The sequence below is a fragment of the Argentina anserina genome, chromosome 7 (assembly GCF_933775445.1).
Source record: "Argentina anserina chromosome 7, drPotAnse1.1, whole genome shotgun sequence".
NCBI classification, from domain to species: domain Eukaryota; kingdom Viridiplantae; phylum Streptophyta; class Magnoliopsida; order Rosales; family Rosaceae; genus Argentina; species Argentina anserina.
The window spans coordinates 6,356,152-6,379,418 of record NC_065878.1 but is presented as its reverse complement, the minus strand read 5'-3'; the positions used below and the strand labels follow the sequence as shown (position 1 = coordinate 6,379,418).

At 37.4% G+C, this 23,267-nt stretch overlaps 1 protein-coding gene and 1 long non-coding RNA gene across 5 annotated transcripts in view; one reads left to right on the top strand and one right to left on the bottom strand.

Annotated features, from left to right (window-relative positions):
* Positions 1 to 22,841, bottom strand: part of LOC126802145 (rust resistance kinase Lr10-like) — a 116,781-nt gene extending 93,940 nt beyond the window's left edge. Inside the window, exons 1-3 of the mRNA XM_050529707.1 lie at positions 22,080 to 22,841; positions 21,729 to 21,755; positions 20,616 to 21,650 (exon numbers count right to left, since the gene is read on the bottom strand). Of these exons, the coding sequence (XP_050385664.1) occupies positions 20,616 to 21,650; positions 21,729 to 21,755; positions 22,080 to 22,752 (1,735 nt within the window). The 5' untranslated portion in view covers positions 22,753 to 22,841. The remainder of the gene's footprint in view (positions 1 to 20,615; positions 21,651 to 21,728; positions 21,756 to 22,079) is intronic.
* On the top strand, positions 1,704 to 6,694 carry LOC126802157 (uncharacterized). 4 transcript variants are annotated; one of them, XR_007672906.1, is made up of 8 exons: positions 1,704 to 1,892; positions 2,043 to 2,127; positions 2,279 to 2,426; positions 2,730 to 2,784; positions 3,502 to 3,603; positions 4,039 to 5,688; positions 6,152 to 6,263; positions 6,359 to 6,694. It is a non-coding gene; the product is annotated as an uncharacterized LOC126802157 (long non-coding RNA). The 4 variants fall into 4 exon arrangements; XR_007672905.1 differs by having other exon boundaries at positions 2,040 to 2,127; XR_007672908.1 differs by lacking the exon at positions 2,279 to 2,426.
* Positions 22,842 to 23,267: the final 426 nt, after the last annotated feature.

Genomic DNA, 23,267 nt, shown 5'->3' with positions numbered 1-23,267 from the left:
TGATTCCGTCTCGGACCAAAATCAGTCATTCATTGGTCCATTCTCTCATTCCTTTATGAAAGATACATCGAATGTGATAAATCAAAATCTGTCCAGTTTCGTAGGTTAACTTCAACAAGACTTACATAACCGCTCACTTGATGCAATATAGTGAATTTGGTACCGTTGGAAAGGTCTATGTGTCTACTTTCCAGGACACTAACAATTTATTCATAGTTATCGTATTGAGTGAGTTATTGCCATTTTAGCAAAGTAGGACAGTTGTGTCCGAAAATTTGCAAGTCAGTCAACTTTGACAGAGCATTGTGAACTGCTCCGGTCGAATTAGGTTGTGAACTTTATGTCATTGGAAAGCCACATGTATCTACTTTCCAGAACATTTTACGGTTCACTGATACGTATTGTGAAGAAGTTATGAATATTTAAGTGAGTGAATGTCATTCTACCCGAGAATATGATTTTCATTGCAAACTCTTGTTTTGAGTTGTTATGCAATCTTGTTTCCTTACATCTAAGTTTGGCTAAGTATAACATGTATGATCTAAGGATGTATGGTTAGATTAGTGATTAGCCCAAGATTACTTTTGAGAAGCATGTAATGAACATTGTATACGTTGTTTTTTGTACTCCATGATTATGACACTAATATTGGGGAGTTGTTTCGTAGATTTCATGTTTTTTGAAATTCATCATATATATTTAAAATATATATAAATTAAAAATATATATGAAAAAAATGAAACAATATATAAGTTTTTTTTAAAAGAGGAAATAAATATTAAAAAATTAAACAAAAATTGAAAAAGTAATTAAAAAATCAAAGTTTGACCGATATTTGACTGTTGACCATCATTTTTGCGTTGACCGATATGCTCTTATCGTATCGGATTCGAAATATCAGCGATATATCGGCGATATCACTGATATTTCGAATAGAGCTCTTAGGCTACTTTATCCATTCAATGCAACTAAACACTGTAATTTCTCTACTTACAAATAAACAGAGGGGTTTTTTTTATTGTTATCTGTACATGTTCGTTATTTGATAATTATGGTACCTTATGTATTATTCCATAAAAGTGCTGTTTTGCCATAAATTTTGGATGCATATTCTGAATGGGGTTTGATATTAAGATATGATTACAGTCTGGGATGCAGAAGTATTTCAGACTATAGAAATCATTCAAACATTGAAGTATTACCAATGGCAGTTCAGTTCTGACTATGATTATTCTTGTACATTCAACTCTACAGCTATAATTGTGCTATAAATTTAAATATATTTGCAACCTTTTCTACTATCATCTTCATTGGTTTCTCTTCATACGGTGTTGCTGAGGATCAGTCTTATAATTGGTAAGTCAATTATATTTCTGTTTATTTCTTTTATTGTTTGCTTATCTGTTCCACTTCCCCTAGTTCCTGCCTGGAATTCGCTGTTATAAAATATTGAGTATTGCAAGGTTTAAAGCCTATTCTAATATTTGAATAGCCTTTTCTCTCTGGTTTTTTATTTTATTTTTATAATTTCTTTTATCCAAATTTCGATATATATTATTTTTGAGTCACTGTTCCACGCACTGTAGTTAATCCCGCGCGAAATTACTGTTGTGCCCTCCATTTTCTGTTATTTGCGGTCCTGCCATTCGACTAGGTATAAAAGACGGTGATGAGCACTACGCGTCTGATTTTTTTTCGTTTGATCCTAAACCTTCTGTACCGATCTGGATTTCTTTCTTAGCGATCTAGCCAAAATCAATACTTATTAACCAGATCTTCTACCAGTGTAATGGGTCTGTTTCTTACTGTTCTCTACTGGAGAGCTCTTCTATCTACTAAAACGAAAACAGCCAGAGCGATAGAGGGGGGAGCGAGAAGGGCAGCTTTTGAAGGTAAATAATATCGGGCCAATTGATAATTTATTTATTTTTCTCTTTAAATGGATTTGAATTTCGATCCTGTGTTTCTTATATCTGCAATTAATTGGATGTAATTGGAATTTGGAAGAGGTGTGAATGGTTTTTTTGTTTTTAACGCAGAAGTTGCCTACTGTGGTTGAATTGTTGGGCAGAGTTATCTGCGTTTGGTTTGGATTCGATTTGGATAATGCACTGTTTGTTCCTTTTGGTAATCTTTCCTCTTACTTTCATTTGCCTCTGTTAAGTCGTTATTTATCTGTGTTGTCATCTCTGCATGAATTTTGTTGGTTTGTGGTTTTAACCTTTAGTTTCTTCTTTACCTTTTGGATCGAAATAGTAATAAAATTTAATTGAATCAGGTAAATTAAAATCAGCAGACCTGGATTAGATTATGTGTGTGTACATATATAATGAGGAGAGGAAGTGTCTGTGGAATAGATCATTTTATATGGTTGAAGATTTTATCCATAGATCCTTGCACTGAAAGCATCACTATCATAACCACAGGTACTGTTGTTGAAATATGTTTTAAAATTAGGCTTAATGTGGAACTTATCTTTATGTTTTATCATTGTTGTTCGTTTTATGCTGTTGATGCGAGTCATATTTGGGACCTCTTGGTCTTTGTAATTAGAGCATAGTCACTAGACCACTAAGTGACAAGCATATGATTATTGTCACCAAAGCAGAAGTCCATTCACATTAGTAATGAAATCATAGAGACCAACTGAAGATACATCTCTAGCAGTGAAAAAGGAGTCAGACTTACATTTAGAGTAATTTCTGAACCCAATACCTTCTATGTTACAGTTCACATTAGCTGTTACTGAAGCCTGGAGATCTCTTCTACATGGCTTTTGTTCAGGTATCTTATTGTTCTCTCTTATGGCCTAGGATGTTTGTTGTTCTTATATGGTATAGATATACACAGAGCACATATGAATTATGAAGATGCATATTATGTATATATGAAACTAAACTATTAGAATAACAGTAGAGATATAGAAAATAACTCAGTCTAGCTGTGCCATTATATCCCTCTTTGATTGGTTTTATTCAGTTTCATTTCATTAGATTTTCTATCACCAGAAGTACAGCTCTTTAACTTTGCAAAAATATTGCTTCAAGTATTTCACATATTATTTTACACTATCACATAATCAAATTTTCTTAGAATTTTTTACTTCTATCATTATGATAAATGGTCTCAGTAGCAACTTAATGGGCTGAACAGATTCATGATTACACATATTCATGTCACTCATATCAGCTATGACAAAAATAATTCGATTGACGCCTACAATTTCTACTTTGAAAACATCATCTTCGGGTAAGCTGCATTATTGACACTTAGAGCGTTTTTTCTATCTGTCCAAATTGGTTTTATTTGGAACCTTTAAAGATGTATAATGCACCAAATTACCGAAAAGAACACAATAGAAAAAAAAAATTTAATGCACCAGATCAAGTGATTATTTTAATTCAGTGGACAGAGAAAATTATTGATTATGGGATATTGTATGATGGTTTTCAAAGTTAAGAATTTGCTCTTATTTGGTGCGGGCTCTTCCCATTTGGACAGTTCATCTACACACTGGAATACCAGAATATTTGAAAAAAGAGGCAGAGAGGGAGATAAAGAAGTTGCAACATGCATGTAGGTGCAAGTCTGATACTATATTAGGTAAATAGTTATTTTCGATCACTTGAGCTTCATTTTCATCTTATGTTCATATGAATTATAATTTCCATTTATTTTTCATTTTTAAGATTTTACTAATTGAAGTACTACTCTGTAATGAAGTCAACTACTACTCTGTAATATAGTTGTGACACATAATGTTATTGCTTCAGATAGGGACATAATCTTCTATTTTTTAATCTTCTGTAAACACATGATGTTTTTACCACAAAAACTAGTGAATTTAGCAGCCATCAGTCCATAACTTGATCCACTCCACTGGGATACTTCATAGCACATACATCCTCTTTTACTCTTGTGGTCCTTTGCAAGCTTTCAATGTTGTTACCTGCTTTGTTTCTTTGATTACTTTTGTTTTAATGCAATGACTTACTAGAGATTAGCTAATATGTTTTCATCTTCTTTGCTGAATCTCAGCTATTAGTATATGTGAAATCATTTGAAGCAAAGTGGACAAAGCAACTTTTTGGGCAGACTCTAGAAGAAATTGGAGCAGCTAACTCATGTAACAAGATAACGCCTTTGTGTTTATATAGAGGCAATTCCAGGGCTGTAAAGACACTGAAGCCATATCAGACTAGCTACCTTCGGAATTACATAATTAAGATCACCTACTTTTATTTTTGTGCATATATATCTGAGCATTACTGACTGTATGCCCTCTTTTTTGTTAGGACTTTCCCTCTCTTTCTAATGTTTTAGCTAACATATTGTATTGTGACATAATAATACCACCTAAAAATTTATTGAAACCACAGCAAAGCGCGGACAACTCTCTAGTAATATTGATGTTAGGATTATATTACCTTGGGTTTTCAAAATAAGGGGGGTGTATTCAACTAGGATTCTATATGATTTTCTTGTATTTTAAGAATCTTTTGAAATCTTTTGGTATTCAATTAAGATTTTAAACAATCCATTGAAATCTCAAGGTATTCAATTAAGATTTCAAAAACTTCTATAAATTCTAGTGGTATTCAAAAATAGATTGATTTTGAATGATTTCATTTATTAGTTGATTTTGTTGGATTTTGAAGTATTTTTACACTATATCATGCTTGTTAGAAATCAAGCATTTAGACATGAGAATTTGATATGTTCTCTCTCTCTCTCTCTCTCTCTCTCTCTCTCTCTCTCAATAAGATCGAAAGTTTGTATGTTCTTAATCATGTGTTTTATTTTAATTGCTCAAATTAATTTTCTGGGTTTTTCTTATGATTTGGTATAATTGTTGTAAGCAAAAAAGAAATGATGGTTGTTTTTATAATTGTACTAATAGTTGTTTTGCTAAAAAAATTAATTGTATAACAATCAAATTTCAGATTTTAGAATACTATTGAATGTTAATTGGGTGAAAGTTTATAAAATTGTTATCATATCTTTGATCCTCATTCAAGATAGTTGTACCTTTGTGATATTGATCTTGTACTTTAGTTTTATCGATGTTTATGGAAGTTTATAGAATTGAATCAAACTCATGTGATTTTAGGATTATGTAAAAATGAGATATTAATCCCTAATAATACATAGGGATGTTTATTATTGCTTAACATGTATGTATAAAATTAATAAGGATGTAAGTAACTAGTAAATCTTGTCAACATACCATCGTAAAATCTATTAAAATCTTCCAAATACAATACAATAGAATCTTCTTAAATCCATATAGAGTTTAAATAATTCATGGATTCTGCATTCAGTAAAACTCCAAAGATTATAAGAATTCAAACAATCATTTGAAATTGAACACACTCCCTTAAAGCTACTTACTTTATCAGTTATCTGGGCCACTGGACTTGGCATATGATGGGTTTCAATAACTCTTAAGTGATTTCCGTCGGCCCTTCACAACTAATGACCTGTGAAACTTACGCATCATAGTTAATATTTGTTGTCTTATTTAATCCCTTAACTATTTTTTTTGTAACCTAAATGCTGGTAGCTGTTGTTTCTTCCCTTTGAGGTACTTTTGATGAAGAATATAAGCAGAAGACCTCTAGGAGTCTGTAGATGGTGATGGACATGGGGTTCTGGTTCTAGCTTGGTTTGGGAAGCTTAGTAATGCTGGTATTTTTTTGGATTTCTTCTTAATGCAGACATTACAGTTGTTCCTTCTTTAGATCTTATTTGCATCATTTTATTCTGATTTTTCTAAATTATTTTAGCCTCTTACTGTTTATAATTTAAAAACTTTGGTTTCTCTTGTGGTTGTGTGCCACATAGTTTAGCTGTGAGGACTAGATACGTACAAGTGTAATGTCATACAATGAAAAGTTTCAGAATTGAGATAAAATATGCTTCAGTATTGTTTTCCATGATCCGTTTTGACTGACTATTAATCATGAATCATGATCCAAAAGTTTTGCTGCTTTGATTTGGTGATGAAATAGAAGGCAAATACTCTTGCCCTCTGTAGTCCAAGTGCTTTTTTACTGTAGCAAATTTAGACACATGAAAAACGGTATTTTTCTTATTAGAATATATCAAACACGAATTTTGTTAATCACTACTTGTTGACGTTTCTTGATAGAAAAATGAGAATAGTGGGCCTGACGGGTGTGATTTCTTCCGGGAAGAGTACTGTCTCAAATCTTTTCTAGGCCCATGACATTCCTGTTGTTGACGCCGACCTTGTTGCTCGTGTAAGTGATGACCGAAATTGAAACATATTGACTCTGACAACTATGAAGAATCACTTGTCTTTAGATCTTTCGTGGACTGAGTATCTTTAATTCAGGAGCTCTTGAAGAAGGGAACTGGTGCATGGAAAAAAGTTGTTTCTGCATTTGGCGACCTGACAGAGAAGTTGATAGGCCTAAACTAGGGAAAATTGTATTCTCTTATCCTGAAAAACGTAAACTTTTGAACCAATATGTACTTTCTTGTGGACCAATTAATTTTATTTTATGATCTCACTTGAGAGTTTCTTTGTAAAAGTTGTAAACAAGGGCATTGTCTGTAAACTACTTTTAATTTAATCTGGTGATGCATGGTCAACATGTGATCATTGATTGCCAAATATTGGCGGTTTTAAGTTCGGTTAATAATAATAAGAGGATCTTGTTATGTTGAATCACTTTTGAAATAGATGTAATAAGATTACGAGGCCAGGGAAGAATTCTTCCCTTATGGTGGTGAATTATAATACTCAATCTTTTCTAGTACTCATCCAAGTTTTGAGTTGTGTAAAAAGGGGAAATAAGTAAACTCCCTAGTAGACATTGTTTAGGTTTTGTCAGAAATTTGTATAGTTGCTTCATGAGAGATTATGCCTAACAGATGCTTTATATTGATTTTAATGTTTATGTTATATCCTTTTGTAAATTACTTGCTCCTTATATATTTGGAAAATATTGAAGTCATGGTTGGGAAATATTTTGGGAAATATTTTGTAGAAGCACATTCTTGTATGATAATGGGGGGAAAACACCACCAATCCAATCAGCTTTGTGCTTGGTTGCTTAATAGTGTAGCAGAAACTTTTTTTTTCTGGTACGAATCACTATTTCTTCCATGGGGCAGATCATAGAAAAACAAATACATTAGGACTTTGTTCAAAGAATTTTGAGACAGAAACGAGCTTCATTAACTCTTGAAGTGAATCAGAATGGGAAAAAGAAGAATGATAACAGAACAAAAGGCAATAACTATACCAATGCAAATGCATTTCCTGCTGCTCTTCTGATATTGCTTAGCTTCCTCAAGCTGCACAGTTGCTCCCCTGACAAACGAGCTCGCACGCGCGACTTGGCTCTCGATGTCATTCAGTTGCTGCCCTTGTGCATCAACCAACGCAGCCATGTCTAGGAACACTTGGTGCAGCTCAATGAGGCTCTGCTTAGCAGAACTTTCTTACATTCCCCAGTATTGTGATAGTTCAGCAGGAATAGTGGAGTAGAGTTACATTCAGCTCCTCCTAGACCCTAGTTTCCATTAGATGACAAGGAAACCAGAAGCATTCCGAGTGAGAAAAACTAAGGATTTATGAGGTTAGTGTGTTGGCTTCTTCTTTTCAAATTCATATAGTTCAGGCGTTTCTTGTTTAATTTGCAACTCTGTCTCAACCGTGAGGATAGAATATTTGGTTATTTTGTTAGTTCCAAGTTTCAATTCTGTTTTCCCATGCATACCTTGATTGGAACATATATCTTGAAGTTGTTATATCATGTTGACTCCAAATGCTGAGAGATTCTTTTTGCGGTTGTCGTCAGTCGGGACAAGTGCTCATTGTTTTTCGACACCAGAGTATTAAGTGCCTAGGCTATCTAGACATTCTTTGAAAGCTTTGACCTGCAGGTTTGTGACAATCATATATTCAATCTGGAATCATTAGCGTTTAACCATAAGCTTGTAAATTAGGGTAGAGCTGTTGCAAAGTCCATCATTATCTAACACGATTATCACTAGCTTAACTCATATCTGCACTCCTAACTCAATAATTGGTTCTGGAATCTGGATATAGTCACAAGACACGTACATGTACAGAAGCAATGAGGCAGCAAAGTAATTGGAATATACATTATTTGAAGTTCATTCGCGGTACATTTTTATCACTACAGTAATATGCAATAGTAGCTAATCTGAAATTTTAAAAGCTACAAGAAGTGATGTAGGTAGCAGCTAGGTACTTGATCATCAGTTCATCACCTACCAGAAAGAGTACATGTTAGCTCCACATTTGAACATATTGGAACGAAATTGTTGACAGGCGTCTGTTGCGGGCATTCAGGCATCTGTTGCGGGCACAGAAAAGGCTTTGGCGGTATTTCGAGGTCTTCAACATCACCTGCAAGCATCTGCACGACTCTTTTCATTGAAGGTCGATCATTTGGTTTCATTTGGATACACCACAATGCAGTTATAATGATTTTCTTAATTAATTCCTGCTCCTCTGCTGTAGCATCGCCAGTCTCCAAGTCTTTCCCATCATTGTATTGATCATGCACCCAAGAGGGAAAGTAAATTTGGCTGGAGTGATCTACAAGTGCATTTAAATTTTCCCTTCTGCTTGCCATTTCCATTAACAACATTCCAAAACTATAAACATCAGCTTTGTATGAAACACGACCAATGTTCTTATCAAACAACTCCAGAGCCATGTATCCCATGGTGCCTCTTGCTGCCATTGTAGAGATGATGCTGTTATTGGCCGGGTATAGTTTTGCCAGCCCAAACTCAGAGATCTTTGGGATGAAATTCTCATCAAGTAGAATATTGTGAGGCTTGATATCAAAATGTAGGATTTGCATTTCACAACCTTGATGCAAATAATCAATACCCTGAGCTACTCCAACTGCAATCTCATACATTTTCTTGTAACTTAAAGTGGTGGATCCTTCTTTAGAGTAAATAAATTTATCAAGAGATCCATTCGGAATGAAATCATAGACCAAAGCCCGCTTTTTACCCTCGACACAGTAACCAACAAGCTGCACCACATTAACATGATGAATCCCTTCCAATAGTAATCTGCATTTAAGCACAGAACCAAAAACCCCTGCCCCCGACATATCTTTGAATCCATTAGACATTTTCTTAATGTTGGAGTAGGAGTACCTTATAGGCATGAAATTGTCAGTATGCAGAAAATCTTCTATAGTGCCGTAGGTTGACCAATGCCTTCTTCTCCACTTATATATAACTAGTGCGATAACTGATAGGATTCATGGATTATTGAATTGAAATGCAGAAAACTCAGAGGAAAAAACGCAAAGAAGATTTTAAGACTACATTGTGGTTATCTTAGTTAATTGGAGAATGAGGTTACAACAATTACATATAGGGCTGAATATATGAAATGACGTAACTACCCTTACGACATAGTTGTTATAAACCTAACATATTAACACCCTCCCTCAACCATATGCTAGGAACAAGCATTATGGTTGGATCAAATTACCACAATAATAGCCAAACATACAAGATACATTCCCAATTCGAAAACCCAACATCCAAGCTAGAATCAAGATGAGCACACTTGGCAATGAGACATGAATGAGTTGGTTGCGTTAGAGCAGCATAATGAAGAATGACCATGGCAGCAGCATGGCAGAAAACAAACCAATGAAAGACTGGATATTTGGAAACTGAAATTTAGACACTTGTATCTGAAAATCTGTGTTAAGTTGTAAACTGAAGATATAGAAAATAGCCGTTGCGTACTGCATAACCAAGTCTATTCTTCTGCAAACTTGTGACACATAAGCTTCTACCAATAATCCAATTTATATCAGCAACCCCAACAACATTAATGAATAGCAGGAAACAATAGCAGCAACCTCAAGACATAGGGCAATAACTTGGTAGACCTCAGCAACAAGGAACCAATATAACATTGAGCCTTCATATATACTTTCTCCTTTTTACTTTGTATTTAAAAGACATAATAGAACTTGGCCCAAGCCATGAGAGTATTGTATGCAATTCCTGAATGCCCAAGCAAATATATTACGAACTGATAGGTAGCTCCCAAGGTCCACACCACCCAACCAATACTAACAAGAAAGTAATATTCCATAAACCATACAACCAGCAGCAAGTTATCAATGATCGAGCACATGAAATCATCTCCCAAAGCTGGACATATACCACACACAGAGCCATACAATCCATTCAAGAATCCAAGTCTTGCACCCAACTCACCAGACCAAAAATAAAGGAATCATAAACTGCTTCGTCGATTTTTTTATCTGACGACAGACACAAATTCTGATATAAAGAAAAAAAAGATGGACAACTGACGAGATAGGGAAGAACAATTGTATTATAGGCATAAACTCCATGATCTGAGTAATAGCAATGCTCAATCTGAAAGAAATTACCAGGGTCTCTGAAATAGAGAAACGACTGCGTTTGGAGGACGAGTATGAGCAAACCAGAGGAGACCAAAGACACCACCCCCTCCGATGTCACACCAAGAGACCAGGGTGGCGACGACGAAGATGACACATTGGTGATGGAGAAACCAGATCGGGAAAGGAGCCCATAGTTATAGGATGACGATGCTTCGACGAACTTAGAAGCGGAGGAGGAAGAATAGGATCGCCGGCCACTAAAAACCTTCTCAAACAAAACCAGATATAAACTCGAATTTGAGAATCGAAGCCTAGGGTTCGAAATTGGGGAAGATCTGAGATGATTGAAATTGGAAAACAACGATGTAAAATTGCGGAAGCAAATACTACTATCTCAAACGCCACAAGGTCACAGATCGTGGCCATGGGCTCTGATACCATGATAGGATTCATGGATTATTGAAATGAAATGCAGAAAACTCAAAGGAAAAAAAGCAAACAAGATTTTAAGACTACATTGTGGTTATCTTGGTGAGAATGAGATTACAACAATTACATATAGGGCTGAATATATAAAATGACGTAACTACCTTTGCGACATAATTGTTATAAACCTAACATATTAACAATAACAAATGGAGCTCCAAATATAAATTTTACCACCACAACACCAGCAACGGCAATAATCTCGTAAAATAGATAAACGGCCAAAAAAAATTAGAGTGGGGTTTAGTTGCACCAAAAATAATCCTACATATTGTCTCCATGCCATTACTTAGGTTCTTGCCTTGTAAATGCCATATAGATAAGACACAAGTCAGACAACCATGTATGGATTTCTTTTCCATAAATTAGACACACAGATTAGTGGGAGAGTGGGGATAAAGTTTGGTGAGTTCACTGTAAATACATTGGGAAAAATGACAGTACTTACTTGTGAACACCGCACAACCAAGTCCAAAGAAACCTGAATCTGGGGAGCAGTGTTCACATATCGAAAATCATTTAGTGGATTTGCACATTTCAATAATAGAATTACTGAATCTGAATTTGCTATCCGCCGGTAAGGGTATGTAGCACTCAGATTATATACATAACTTAAATTAGATGCGGCCAAGGGAAAACGAGGAATGGAGGAGCAGTTGTTCTTTGTTGGGGAATGCGGAAGAATGAACAGTAAAATGAAAATCGAAATAACTCACAATCACAAGCGGAAAATAAAAATGATAGAGAACACCGGGATTTAACGTGGTTCGGCAAAGTGCATACGTCCACGGGTAACAACAATAAAAAACCTCCACTATACGAAGAAAGGTTACACCGAGAGAAACACTACTTCAAGACTCACACTTAAAAGGATACACTCACACACTTTATTTTGTTACACACACAAAACTCTCTACTTGGAGTTTTCTCTCTATCTCTCACTTTTGATCACACACAAGATGATCTCTCCCTTATTGTTCTTCTATGTTTATTGCACCACTTCTCATGCCTTTATATTGACAAACATCTTTGTGCATCATGCATTTGCATGTAACATGCATGGAAACAAAGTTAATCTTCTTCCTTGATTCATGCTCAATGTTAGCATGCTCATCAATGCATTTTTCTTTCTTTGTCAAACAAATCAACCACCTACCACCATAAGGTTGTAGATTTGTTTCTTACCTTCAACAAAGGTTACTCCAAGTTTCAACAAAATCAACTCCATCAATTAATGGGTCACCAAAGCAATATGTGTGCTTGATTTACTCATGTGAACATCACATAGTTTTCTCATCTTTATTAAGGAAGGATTGACCCTATCAATCTCCCCCTCCCGACTTAGATGGAGGGATGCGCTATTCCAGCCACGCTTCTACAGAACTCGAACTTCTTCTTCGGTAGAGACTTCGTCATCATATCCGAATTGTTCTAGTCTGTATGAGTTTTCTTCAGCAACATTTCCTTAGCTTCCAGCACATCACGTATCCACTGATATCTCACATCAATGTGCTTTGACCTCGAGTGAAACTCGAATTTTTGTTCAAGTGAATCGCGCTTTGACTGTCACAATGCAAGACAAACTCTTGTTGTGTATGACCCAATTCTTGTAGGAATCTCTTCAACCACAAAATATCTTTGCACGCTTCCGTAGCTGCAATATACTCTGCTTCCGTAGTTGAGAAAGCAACACATTTTTGTAGCTTTGATTGCTACGAGACAGCTCCCCCTGAAAACGTGATCAGGTATCCGGATGTGGACTTTCTCGTGTCAATATCCCCGGTCATATCTACATATGTGTAGCCAACTAGTTCAAACTTGCCACTTCCAAAGCATAGACTCATCTTTGAAGTTCCTCGCAAGTATCTCAGAATCTACTTGACAGCATTCCAGTGCTCTTTGCCTGGATTAGATAAGAATCTACTAACAACACCAACTGCATGTGTTATGTCTGGTCTAGTACAAACCATCGCGTACATCAAACTCCCTACTGCTGAGGCATATGGCATTGTTGTCATTTCTTCCTCCTCCTTCTGACTCGTAGGACTTTGCTTTAAGCTGAGCTTGATGTGACTAGCAAGTGGAGTAGCAACTGGTTTCGCTTTCTCCATGTGGAAACGCTCTAATACCTTCTCAATGTGGAAACGCTCTAATACCTTCACAATTTCTTATTCCCACGATCACGGGCAATCTCCATGCCCAAAATATGTTTTGTTGGTCTCAAATCCTTCATATCAAAGGACTTTGATAAATCTGCTTTTAGCTGCTGAATCATAGCATTATCTTTGCCAACAATTAACATATCATCTACATAAAGTAGTAAGATGATAAAATTACCTCCAGCGGGTTGTTGAATATAAAGACACGGATCTGCTGACGTTCTCTTGCACCCATGACTCACCATGAAAGAGTCAAGCTTCTTATATCATTGTCTTGGTGCTTGCTTCAATCCATACAAGCTTTTCTTCAACTTGCAAACCATATGCTCCTTTCCATTGACTTCGAAGCCTTCTGGTTGCTTCATATATATTTCTTCATCTAAATCACCATGAAGAAATGCAGTCTTCACGTCCATCTGCTCCACATCTAAATCCATGCTCACAGCCATGCCTAAAATGACTCTAATCGAAGTCATCTTGACAACAGGTGAGAAAACTCATCAAAATCAATTCCTTCTTTCTGGCTGAATCCTTTGACAACTAAGCGAGCCTTGAACTTTGTCAATTTCTCATTCTCATCTCGCTTTAACTTGAACACCCACTTGTTCTTGAGTGCTTTTCGGCATTTAGGAAGCTTCACCAACTCATAGGTGATGTTCTTTAATAAAGACTCCATCTCAGACTCCATGGCTAGCCTCCATTTGTCGTGGTCTTGATGAATCTTTGCTTCCCTGTAACTTTCAGGCTCTCCATCACTGGTCAAAAGGATGTAATTTGCATAAGGATCATCTCCATCATCAGTCACCAAAATATATTGAGATGATGGATACTTGGTGGATGGAATTTGCCTCCTGGTGCTTCTACGAACATCTACTTGATTATTCACATGCTACTCCCCCTGATCAAGCTCCCCTTCATCTTCGACTTCAGCATCTCCCGTGTTAGGTACATTTTCAACTCTATCACCTTGCAGCCCAACATTGGATTCCTACTGCAACGGTGAATCATAAATGTGACTATCACTTGTTGCATTTGGTAGTACCTCTTTTTCGAAATCTGCAATAGATTGGTCTTCATGGAACACCACATCTCTGCTTCTTATGAATTTCTTAGTCTTTGGATTCCACAATCGGTAGCCAAACTCTTCTTCATCATAGCCGACAAATATGCATGGTGTTGCCTTGTCATCCTGCTTTTTCCTTTGCTCCTTGGATACAAGTGCGAATGTTTTACATCTAAATACTCTCAAATGTGAGTATGATGCATCTTTCCCAGTCCAAACTTCATTTGGAGTCTTAAATTCCAAAGGTACACACGGTGCTATGTTGATTAGGTAGCACGCAGTCTTCACAGCTTCTCCTCAAAATTCTTTTGATAATTTTGCCATCTTCAACATGCATATGACTTTCTCCATAATGGTACGGTTCATCCGCTCTGCTACGCCATTATATTGAGGGGTGCCAGGAACTGTCTTCTCATGTCTAATGCCATGTTTTGCACAATAATCTCTAAATGTGTGCGCTATGTACTCTCCGCCATTATCACTACGAAGGCACTTCAATTTTCTTCAAGTCTACCTTTCCACCATAGTGTGGAAAATTGTAAATGTCTGGAACACCTGGTCTTTAGATTTCAACAAAGAAACCCAAACCTTTCGTGAAGCATCATCGATATAAGTAACAAAATACTTATGCATACCTAATGATTCTTCTTCCATCGGGCCACACACATCTGAATGTACAAGATCTAGAATATTTTCTTTCCTAGTGAAAGTCTTTGAAAAACTAATTTTCTTATGCTTGCTATATAAACAATAATCACAAGAGTCTAGTGAGTTACCTTTGGTAACATGAATTAGCGACTTCTTTGCTAACAACTGCAGCCCTTTCTCACTCATGTGGCCAAGACGTCTATGCCACAAACTTGGAGAAGATTCCTCAACTGCATTCAGCTCACTCTTGCATATCTTTCCATAGGTCTTGTAGAGTGTGCAACACATTTTTCCTCTGGCAACTACAAGAGATCCCTTGGTAAGCTTCCACTTTCCATCACCACCATGATGATGAAAGCCTTGTCGATCAAGTACACCAGTTAACATAAGATTGAAACGTAGACCGGGAACATGTCTCACATCTTTCAACAATAACTGACAGCCCACATCTGTCTACAAGCAAATATCTCCAATCCCAGCAATATTGGAGTAGCTGTCATTGCCCATCTTCACTTTATCAAAGTCACCTGCTTTGTACGTAGTGAAGACTCTACGTGAGAGGTGGCATGAAATGAGGCTCTGGAATCAACGATCTATTGAACTCCAGGATTATCTACTAGTAGACATTCACCTCCAAATGACAGGAACTCACACTCATCATGAGACACCGCAACAACAACATTGTTTGTGTCCTCTTTTTGTTGATGAGTAACGTCTTCTCTCGCTTCTTTGAATTCCAGCTTCAATTTGTTACAATTTTTCTTCATGTGGCCTGAAAGACCACAATGATGACACTTTCCGTTGAACCTTGTTCTGGATTTGCTCAAACTCCTTTTGTGACCTCTAGGTCATTTGCTCTTTCTCTTTCTTCTCCTCTCCGCAACAAAGAATTGACCATTTTCTAAACTTGATGAAGAACTCCTTCTTGTTTCTTCGTTCAACATATTATCTTTAATATTTTCCATAGATAATACACCATTAGGAGCAGAGTTACTTATAGTGACAACAAATGTGTCCCAGCTATCTGGTAACGACCCGAGCAGCAGCAACGCTTGTAACTCATCATCAATCTTCATTCTCATCGTGGCTAATTGATTGAGTATACTCTAAAAATTGTTGAAGTGCTCAGTCACTCGAATGCCTCCCCGATACTTCATGTTGACGAGCTCTTTAATGAGAAAAGATTTCTTGGCAGTAGTCTTTTTTTTCAAATAAGGACTCCAGCTTCAACCAAAGCTCATGCGCGCTGGTTTCATTGGCAACATGGTGAAACACACTATCGTCCACCCATTCACAAATATGACCGATGGCTTGCGGTTCATCTTCGTCCAAATTGCTGGTGAAATCTCACTTGGCTTGGCATCGTCTCCCTCGATCGGCTCATGCAAATCTCTACAATAGAGAATATCCTCAATTCTCGGCTTCTAGGTAATCCAGTTGGAGTGGTTGAGTCTGATTATAGTACTCCGTGATCCTTCCATTCTAGCAGCTCCCAGTCAAAATCAGGAGCTCTGATTCCACTGTTGGGGAATGCGGAAGAATGAACTGTAGAATGGAAATTGAAATAACTCACAACCACAAGCGGAAAATAAAAATGATAGAGAACACCGGGATTTAACGTGGTTCGACAAAGTGCCTACGTCCACGGGTACCAACAATAAAGACCTCCACTATACGAAAAAAAGTTACACCGAGAGAAACACTACTTCAAGACTCACACTTAAAGGGATACACTCACACACTTTATTTTGCTACACACACAAAACTCTCTATTTGGAGTTTTCTCTCTATCTCTCACTTTTGATCACACACAAGATGATCTCTCCCTTATTGTTCTTCTATGTTTATTGCACCACTTCTCATGCCTTTATTTAGGCAAACATCTTTGTGCGATTCATACATTTGCATGTAACATGCATGGAAGCAAAGTTAATATTCTTCATTGATTCATGCTCAATGTTGGCATGCTCATCAATGCATTCTTCTTTCTTTGTCAAATCAATCAATCACCTACCACCATAAGGTTGTAGATTTATTTCTTACCTTCAACAAAGGTTGCTCCAAGTTTCAACAAAATCAACTCCATCAATTAATGGGTCACCAAAACAATAGGTGTGTTTGATTTACTCATGTGAACATCACATAGTTTTCTCATCTCCATTAAGGAGGGATTGACCCTATCATTCTTCTCAAGACCAGGATCTACCACTCGGATTGTTCTCCTATCGTAGTCGATGGCCTTCACATAGTACTCGTGAGAAAGCAGGCGCAGCATTGTGACATTGTTCTCACATTCCAAAGTGAACCTCTTGTCGCCACAGTGCTGCGGATCATGTTGTAGTCGTAAAGGGAAGCTGATGCTGTGGATGTCGCCGCACGAAGAAGGGGCACACTCATCGTTAAAGGCCAGAAAACTTGTTCTATGGCCGGACATGACAAGAACAAAGAAGGCTACAGTTGAAACCCAGCCACAGATGGAGATGCACCTATTTATCGTACTTATCCCCATGAGAGATCGGAAAACACTAGCGCATTCGAAAAGCAAAATACAGAGTACCAATACACACACACTCTCTCTATTGTAGTATTTACTCTCTTCCATTATTTTTTACGCGGGTTACTCCTTCCTACTCTGTAATGACAAAGAAACAATTACAGACATGTAGAGTTCTGGGTGTAATCAAACGTTTGGCCCCAGTCTCCTGCATTTTACATATTTACACGGGACATGTCCAAGACCTGATCGACCTAGGGACCCGTGGTTGCAGTTTTTCCACATCCATTCGAAAAAGAAAGATGAAGAGATATCAAGGATGACAACCCGGCAAGCGTTGTCAATGGAAATTAAAGTGAGAGAACCAAGAGTCGTTTATGAAGATTGGTATGAAAGCGTCCAATGTGCCATGGAAATTTCGTTGACAATGATTATGCAACTTGCTACTGGATGTCTCTGGTTATGAAGTTGTGGTACGTGGGCCGCTCAGAATATGTATATGCAAATGTAACTTAACTCAACTGAATACTGAACGTACATGAGTACTTATACAGTCTATAAACTCAGAGATTACTATTCTAACTCATGAACTACTTCTAGATGAGGATTTAACTTTCTTGCAGGTGTAGTTGTACTCGTTCCTGTTGAACCTTGAGAGGCAAAGGGATTTGGAGGCATGGTTAAGTTTTCTCCTCCTTCCAACATCTGAACCACCCCTTGCATAGAAGGACGGTCTACCGGGTGCCACTGAATGCACCAGAGACTTACAATGGCAAGTCTCTTTGCTATCTTAGCATCTCCGTCTTCCCCAACAGGGATTCGAATGTCTTCGTCTTCTTCCAATAGATTATAGATCCATTCCGAGTAGTACACTTCAGTTGTGTTCTCTGTGGTTGAAGTCATGTTCTTTCTCCCTCCCACCATCTCCAGCAGTACCATTCCATAACTATACACGTCTGACTTATATGTTACATTTCCAAAGTTTCTGGAGAAGACTTCAGATGCAATGTATCCCATTGTTCCCCGAGCTGTAGTCATTGACACTATACGCTGATCCTTGGAACATAACTTGGCTAAACCAAAATCAGAAATCTTTGCGGTGATGTTATGGTCAAGCAACACATTGTGGGGTTTGATATCAAAATGGAGGATTCGTTGATCTCATCCTTGGTGCAGATATTCGATTCCTTTTGCTATGCCTATTGCCTAGAGCAATATCTTGCAACTTATCCCAACCAAGGAAAGCATTGTTATTGTCTGTTGTTGAAATAAAATCTTGTAGTGAACCATTAGGTAAGAAATCATAAACAAGATCTCGTCTAAACCCATCAGCGCAAAATCCAACCAAACGAACCACATTGACATGGTGAATATGACCCATTGTTCCCACTTCATTTACAAACTCTTCCCCATCCCCCTTAGTACCATTGAGGACTTTCACAGCAACAAAAATTCAGAAGAAAGCTTTCCCTTGTAAACAGACCCATAGGCTCCTTGGCCTAGTTTGTCCTTGAACTGATCTGTAATCCTTTTGATATATGCATAAGTGTATCTGCTTGGTTTGAGGGCTCTATAATCCTATAAGAATACTTCAATTTTAAATTGATTCTCATTTTCTTTTCTCGCAGAATTGTAGACACGATAAGCTGCAACAGCAAGTAGTACGAGTAGAATTGAACCGAGGGAGGCACCTGTATAGTTTTGCTGTCAGTGAATTATGCCACTAGCTAGAAATCAAATTGTAACAGAGGAAGCAACTCAAATAACTCACCTGATACTATAAATTTTTTTTGGGAACCTGTAGAAGATAATAGCAAAATCAGACCACCATGTTTGTCAAATTAATTTTGTATGCGAGTTATGAGCTACTACTATTACAGTATTACTAGTACATAATACAACAATGCTATCACAATGTAAGGAGCCAAGAATCATAATTCATAGAAGTACTATACCATGTAACAGACCTTGATACCGATCGTTTAAGTTTCTTACCATTTCTTATGCAAATGTTTCAATGAAATGATGTCATATGTATGCATATGCTAATATGTATATCTCTCATTTCATGAATACATTTGTTGGTCTTTTACCTCTTTTCGTCATGAGAAGGCATTCAAATTTTGTACTTTTGGTGCCGTTGTTCTTCAATCCACATTCGTTACCATCTGCTGCTTCACATAGTCTACAATTTGGTTCCAACCAGTCCAGATAAAGATTTTGAGGATCAGACCTGTCATATGGAACTGAGTAATGACTAGACATCTTTGTACAAGTATACAAGACAGCAGGAACCGGTACTCGAAAGAATCAGAAGAAGAAACTGAATAGATTTGGTACCCTGGACCTTTTAAGCGGGGGACTGGATCTAAATTGCCGCACATTTCAGCTGAAGAACAATTCAATAAGGTAATATTAGTGATACTCAAAATGGTTTGTGAGTAGCGGAAGGGAGAGATTGACATGTTCTGGAGTTTGAATAGCTTCATCAGCAAGCAATTCTCCGGGTCATATAGTTGGATTTTCTGGTCTTTATAGTCTTTGGTTTTGATTGCGAATTTGACTGGTTTGGCAGCTCAAGAATGGTTTCCTGCTTTTCATTGCAGGATACAAGAAATCCGGGATATCCACAGTTTTCTGGGTGGCTACCTTTGAGGATAAAAGGGAATCTGATAGTTGGGCCATGTTTCCCACACTTGGATTCTCTACAGGTGTGTTTGTTTTCACAAAGGACACTCGATGAGAAAGAAAGGAAGATGAAGCAAAACAAAGAGAGGAGAGTTTGCTGCATTTCTGAATTCGGAGGTTATGATCGATGCTTGTGAGCTCGTGGCCAATGGTTTCGGATAGATCTGATATACTTCAAATGGCTTCAGAAGAATGATTGACTTCTTACTGGTATAACTGGGAGAAACCTCTTACTATACTAGAATCCTTTGAGCAAATACGTACACCAATCACTGTATATCATGGCTTTAGTTACAAGTTAACACTGCCTTGATCCTCTATCATTGATTCATTGTTTTGTTAGCTGTATTAGACTCGGCCTGGCACTAGTAGATTCTAATACACTGCATCAGAGTTGCTCAGGCCAAAATAGCATCCATGCTACAAAATTAGTACTCAAAGTAAGATTAACTGTTCTATTACTTATAGGCAAGATAGTTACATGATTTACATCAACCATGAATTCACTTACTTCATAACTATTTTTGTTACATCTACGTGAATAAATGCCCATAAAGTATGAATATTAATATATTATACACAATTACATCACTCTAACTCAGCAATTGCTTCCAGTTGAAGGTTTAATCTTCTGGCAGGTGTATTTACACTCCCTGTAGAACCTTGAGAGGCAAAGGGATTGGGAGGCATAGTTAAGGTTTCTCCTCCTTCTAACATCTGAACCACACCTTTCATAGAAGGACGATCCACCGGGTGCCATTGGATGCACCAGAGACCTACAATAGCAAGTCTCTTTGCTATTTTAGCATCTCCTTCTTCCCCAACATGGATCCGAAGGTCTTCGCCTTCTTCTAGTAGATTATAGATCCATTCTGGGTAGTACACTTCAGTTGTGTCCTCTGTGGTTGAACTCATGTTCTTTCTCCCTCCCACCATCTCCAGCAATACCATGCCATAACTATACACATCTGACTTGTAGGACACATTTCCAAAGTTTCTGGAGAATACTTCAGGTGCAATGTACCCCATTGTTCCCCTAGCTGTAGTCATGGAAACTATACTCTGATCCTTGGAACATAACTTGGCCAAACCAAAATCAGAAATCTTTGGGGTGAAGTTATGGTCAAGCAACACATTGTGGGGTTTGATGTCAAAATGGAGGATTCGTTGATCGCATCCTTGGTGCAAATATTCAATTCCTTTCGCTATGCCTAGAGCAATATCTTGCAACTTATCCCAACCAAGGAAAGCGTTGTTATTGTCTGCTGTTGAAATAAAATCTTGCAGTGAACCATTAGGTAAGAAGTCATAAACAAGAGCTCGTCTAAACCCATCAGCGCAAAATCCTACCAAGCGAACCACATTGACATGGTGGATATGACCCATTGTTCCCACTTCATTAACAAACTCTTCCCCATCCCCCTTAGTATTATTAAGGACTTTCACAGCAACAAAACATTCAGAAGAAAGCTTTCCCTTATAAACAGTTCCATAGGCTCCTTGACCTAATTTGTCCTTGAACTGATCTGTAATCCTCTTGATATCTGCATAAGAGTATCTGCTTGGTTTGAGGGCTCTGTAATCCCCTAAAAATCTTTCAATTTTTAATTGATTCTGTTTTTCCTTTCTGTCGGAACTATAAACATGATAAGCTGCCCCAGCAAGTAGCACAAGTAAAAATGAACCCAAGGATGCACCTGCAAGTTAATTTTCTGAGTAAAAATCTACAATGGATTCTTGAGATGAAACAAACTAACATCTGTTAAAAAACTCACCAGTAGCTACTAGCTTTGTTTTCGAACCTGGAGAAAAAGAGAAACAGAAAAACCAGACCATATATATCAAATTACCAATATGATGTGACATTGCAGATGAACTTTTAACAAAAGTGATGTGGGTCTGAATGAGTTGCCTATTTCCAGTGATGATCTGTGCTAAGTTTCCAACTTTCTATCAAGTCATCATGTCCAAAATATGCATGCTCTATATCACACTTCCTGTCCGCTGCTACTCTATAATTCTATATCACACTTCATGAATGCAGGAATAATCATCATATTATATGCTAGGAATCTGTAACAAATATATAGCAGAACTTATTCATGTATGTTAATGTTACTAGGTACCTTCTTTCTTCCTGGGAAGGCATTCAATTTCAGTACTAGTGGTGCCATTGTTCTTCAATCCACATATCTTGCCCTTTCCTTCACATGGTCCACAATTTGGTTCATACCATTCCAAAGAAAGACTCGGAGTTGTACGCGACGTGTATGGAACTGATGAAAGACTACGCATCTTTGTACAAGACAAGAGGGGCAAGTACTCAATTTCAGAGGAAGAAGAAACATAGTAGATCTGGTAAGCAAGGCCTCTAAAGCAGGACACTGGATAAATCGACCAGAACGGCAATTCCCTTCCAGCTGAAGAACAATTGAACAAGGTAATGTCATCCATTTGGTCTTCTGAGTAGTGGAAGGGAGAGATTGACATGTTGTGGACTTGCAATAGCTTCATCAGCAAGCAATCTTCTGGGTCATATAGCTGGATTGTCTGAGCCTTATAGTCTATTTTTTTTATAGCAAATTTGACGGGGATCGGCAGCTCAAGAATGGTTTCCTGCTTTTCATTGCAGGACACAAGAAACCCGGGATACCCAGAATTTTCGGGGTGGCTATCTTTGAAGCTGAAAGGGAATTTGATAGCTGGACCATGTCTCCCACAATTGGGTTTTTCTGTAAGGACTCTGGGGGAGAAAGCCAGCAAGATGAAGCAGAAGGAAGAAATGAGAGTTTTCTGCATTGCCTGAGATTTTTTCAGTTACTAGTTTTTTTGGGATACAGAGTAAACTGGTACTAAATTTTCTGATATATTTGGATGAAATTATATTATGGCAAATAGCTAGAGTAAGGATTGGCTGGTTTACAAAAGTTGACTGATATGGTCTTTAAAGTCAAGTCTAGATAGTGGCAAGTTCCCGGAAAAAGTGAATATATCAAAAGCGCGTGACTCAGCCAAAAATTGTGTGGTACTTTTAAGAAGACTCTTTCCGTCTTTCTCTATCGACACAGTTCATGTTTTTCTTTTTCCTTACAAAAAAGGATCGTTTTATTGCATGTACTTTTAACACCCAATTTTTCTCTACTCTTACACAAGAGCGTATTTCATGCTCCAAGCAATATTGCACAAGTCATGTGAGCTGTTAGTTCTTCTGTTAGTGTTCGTTGACGGCTCAGCGGTTGTGATGAAGTGATTTCTATTATTGTAGATCATGATGAGATTGTGGCTTATCTCGAATCTGTCATTTTTCTCTTCCA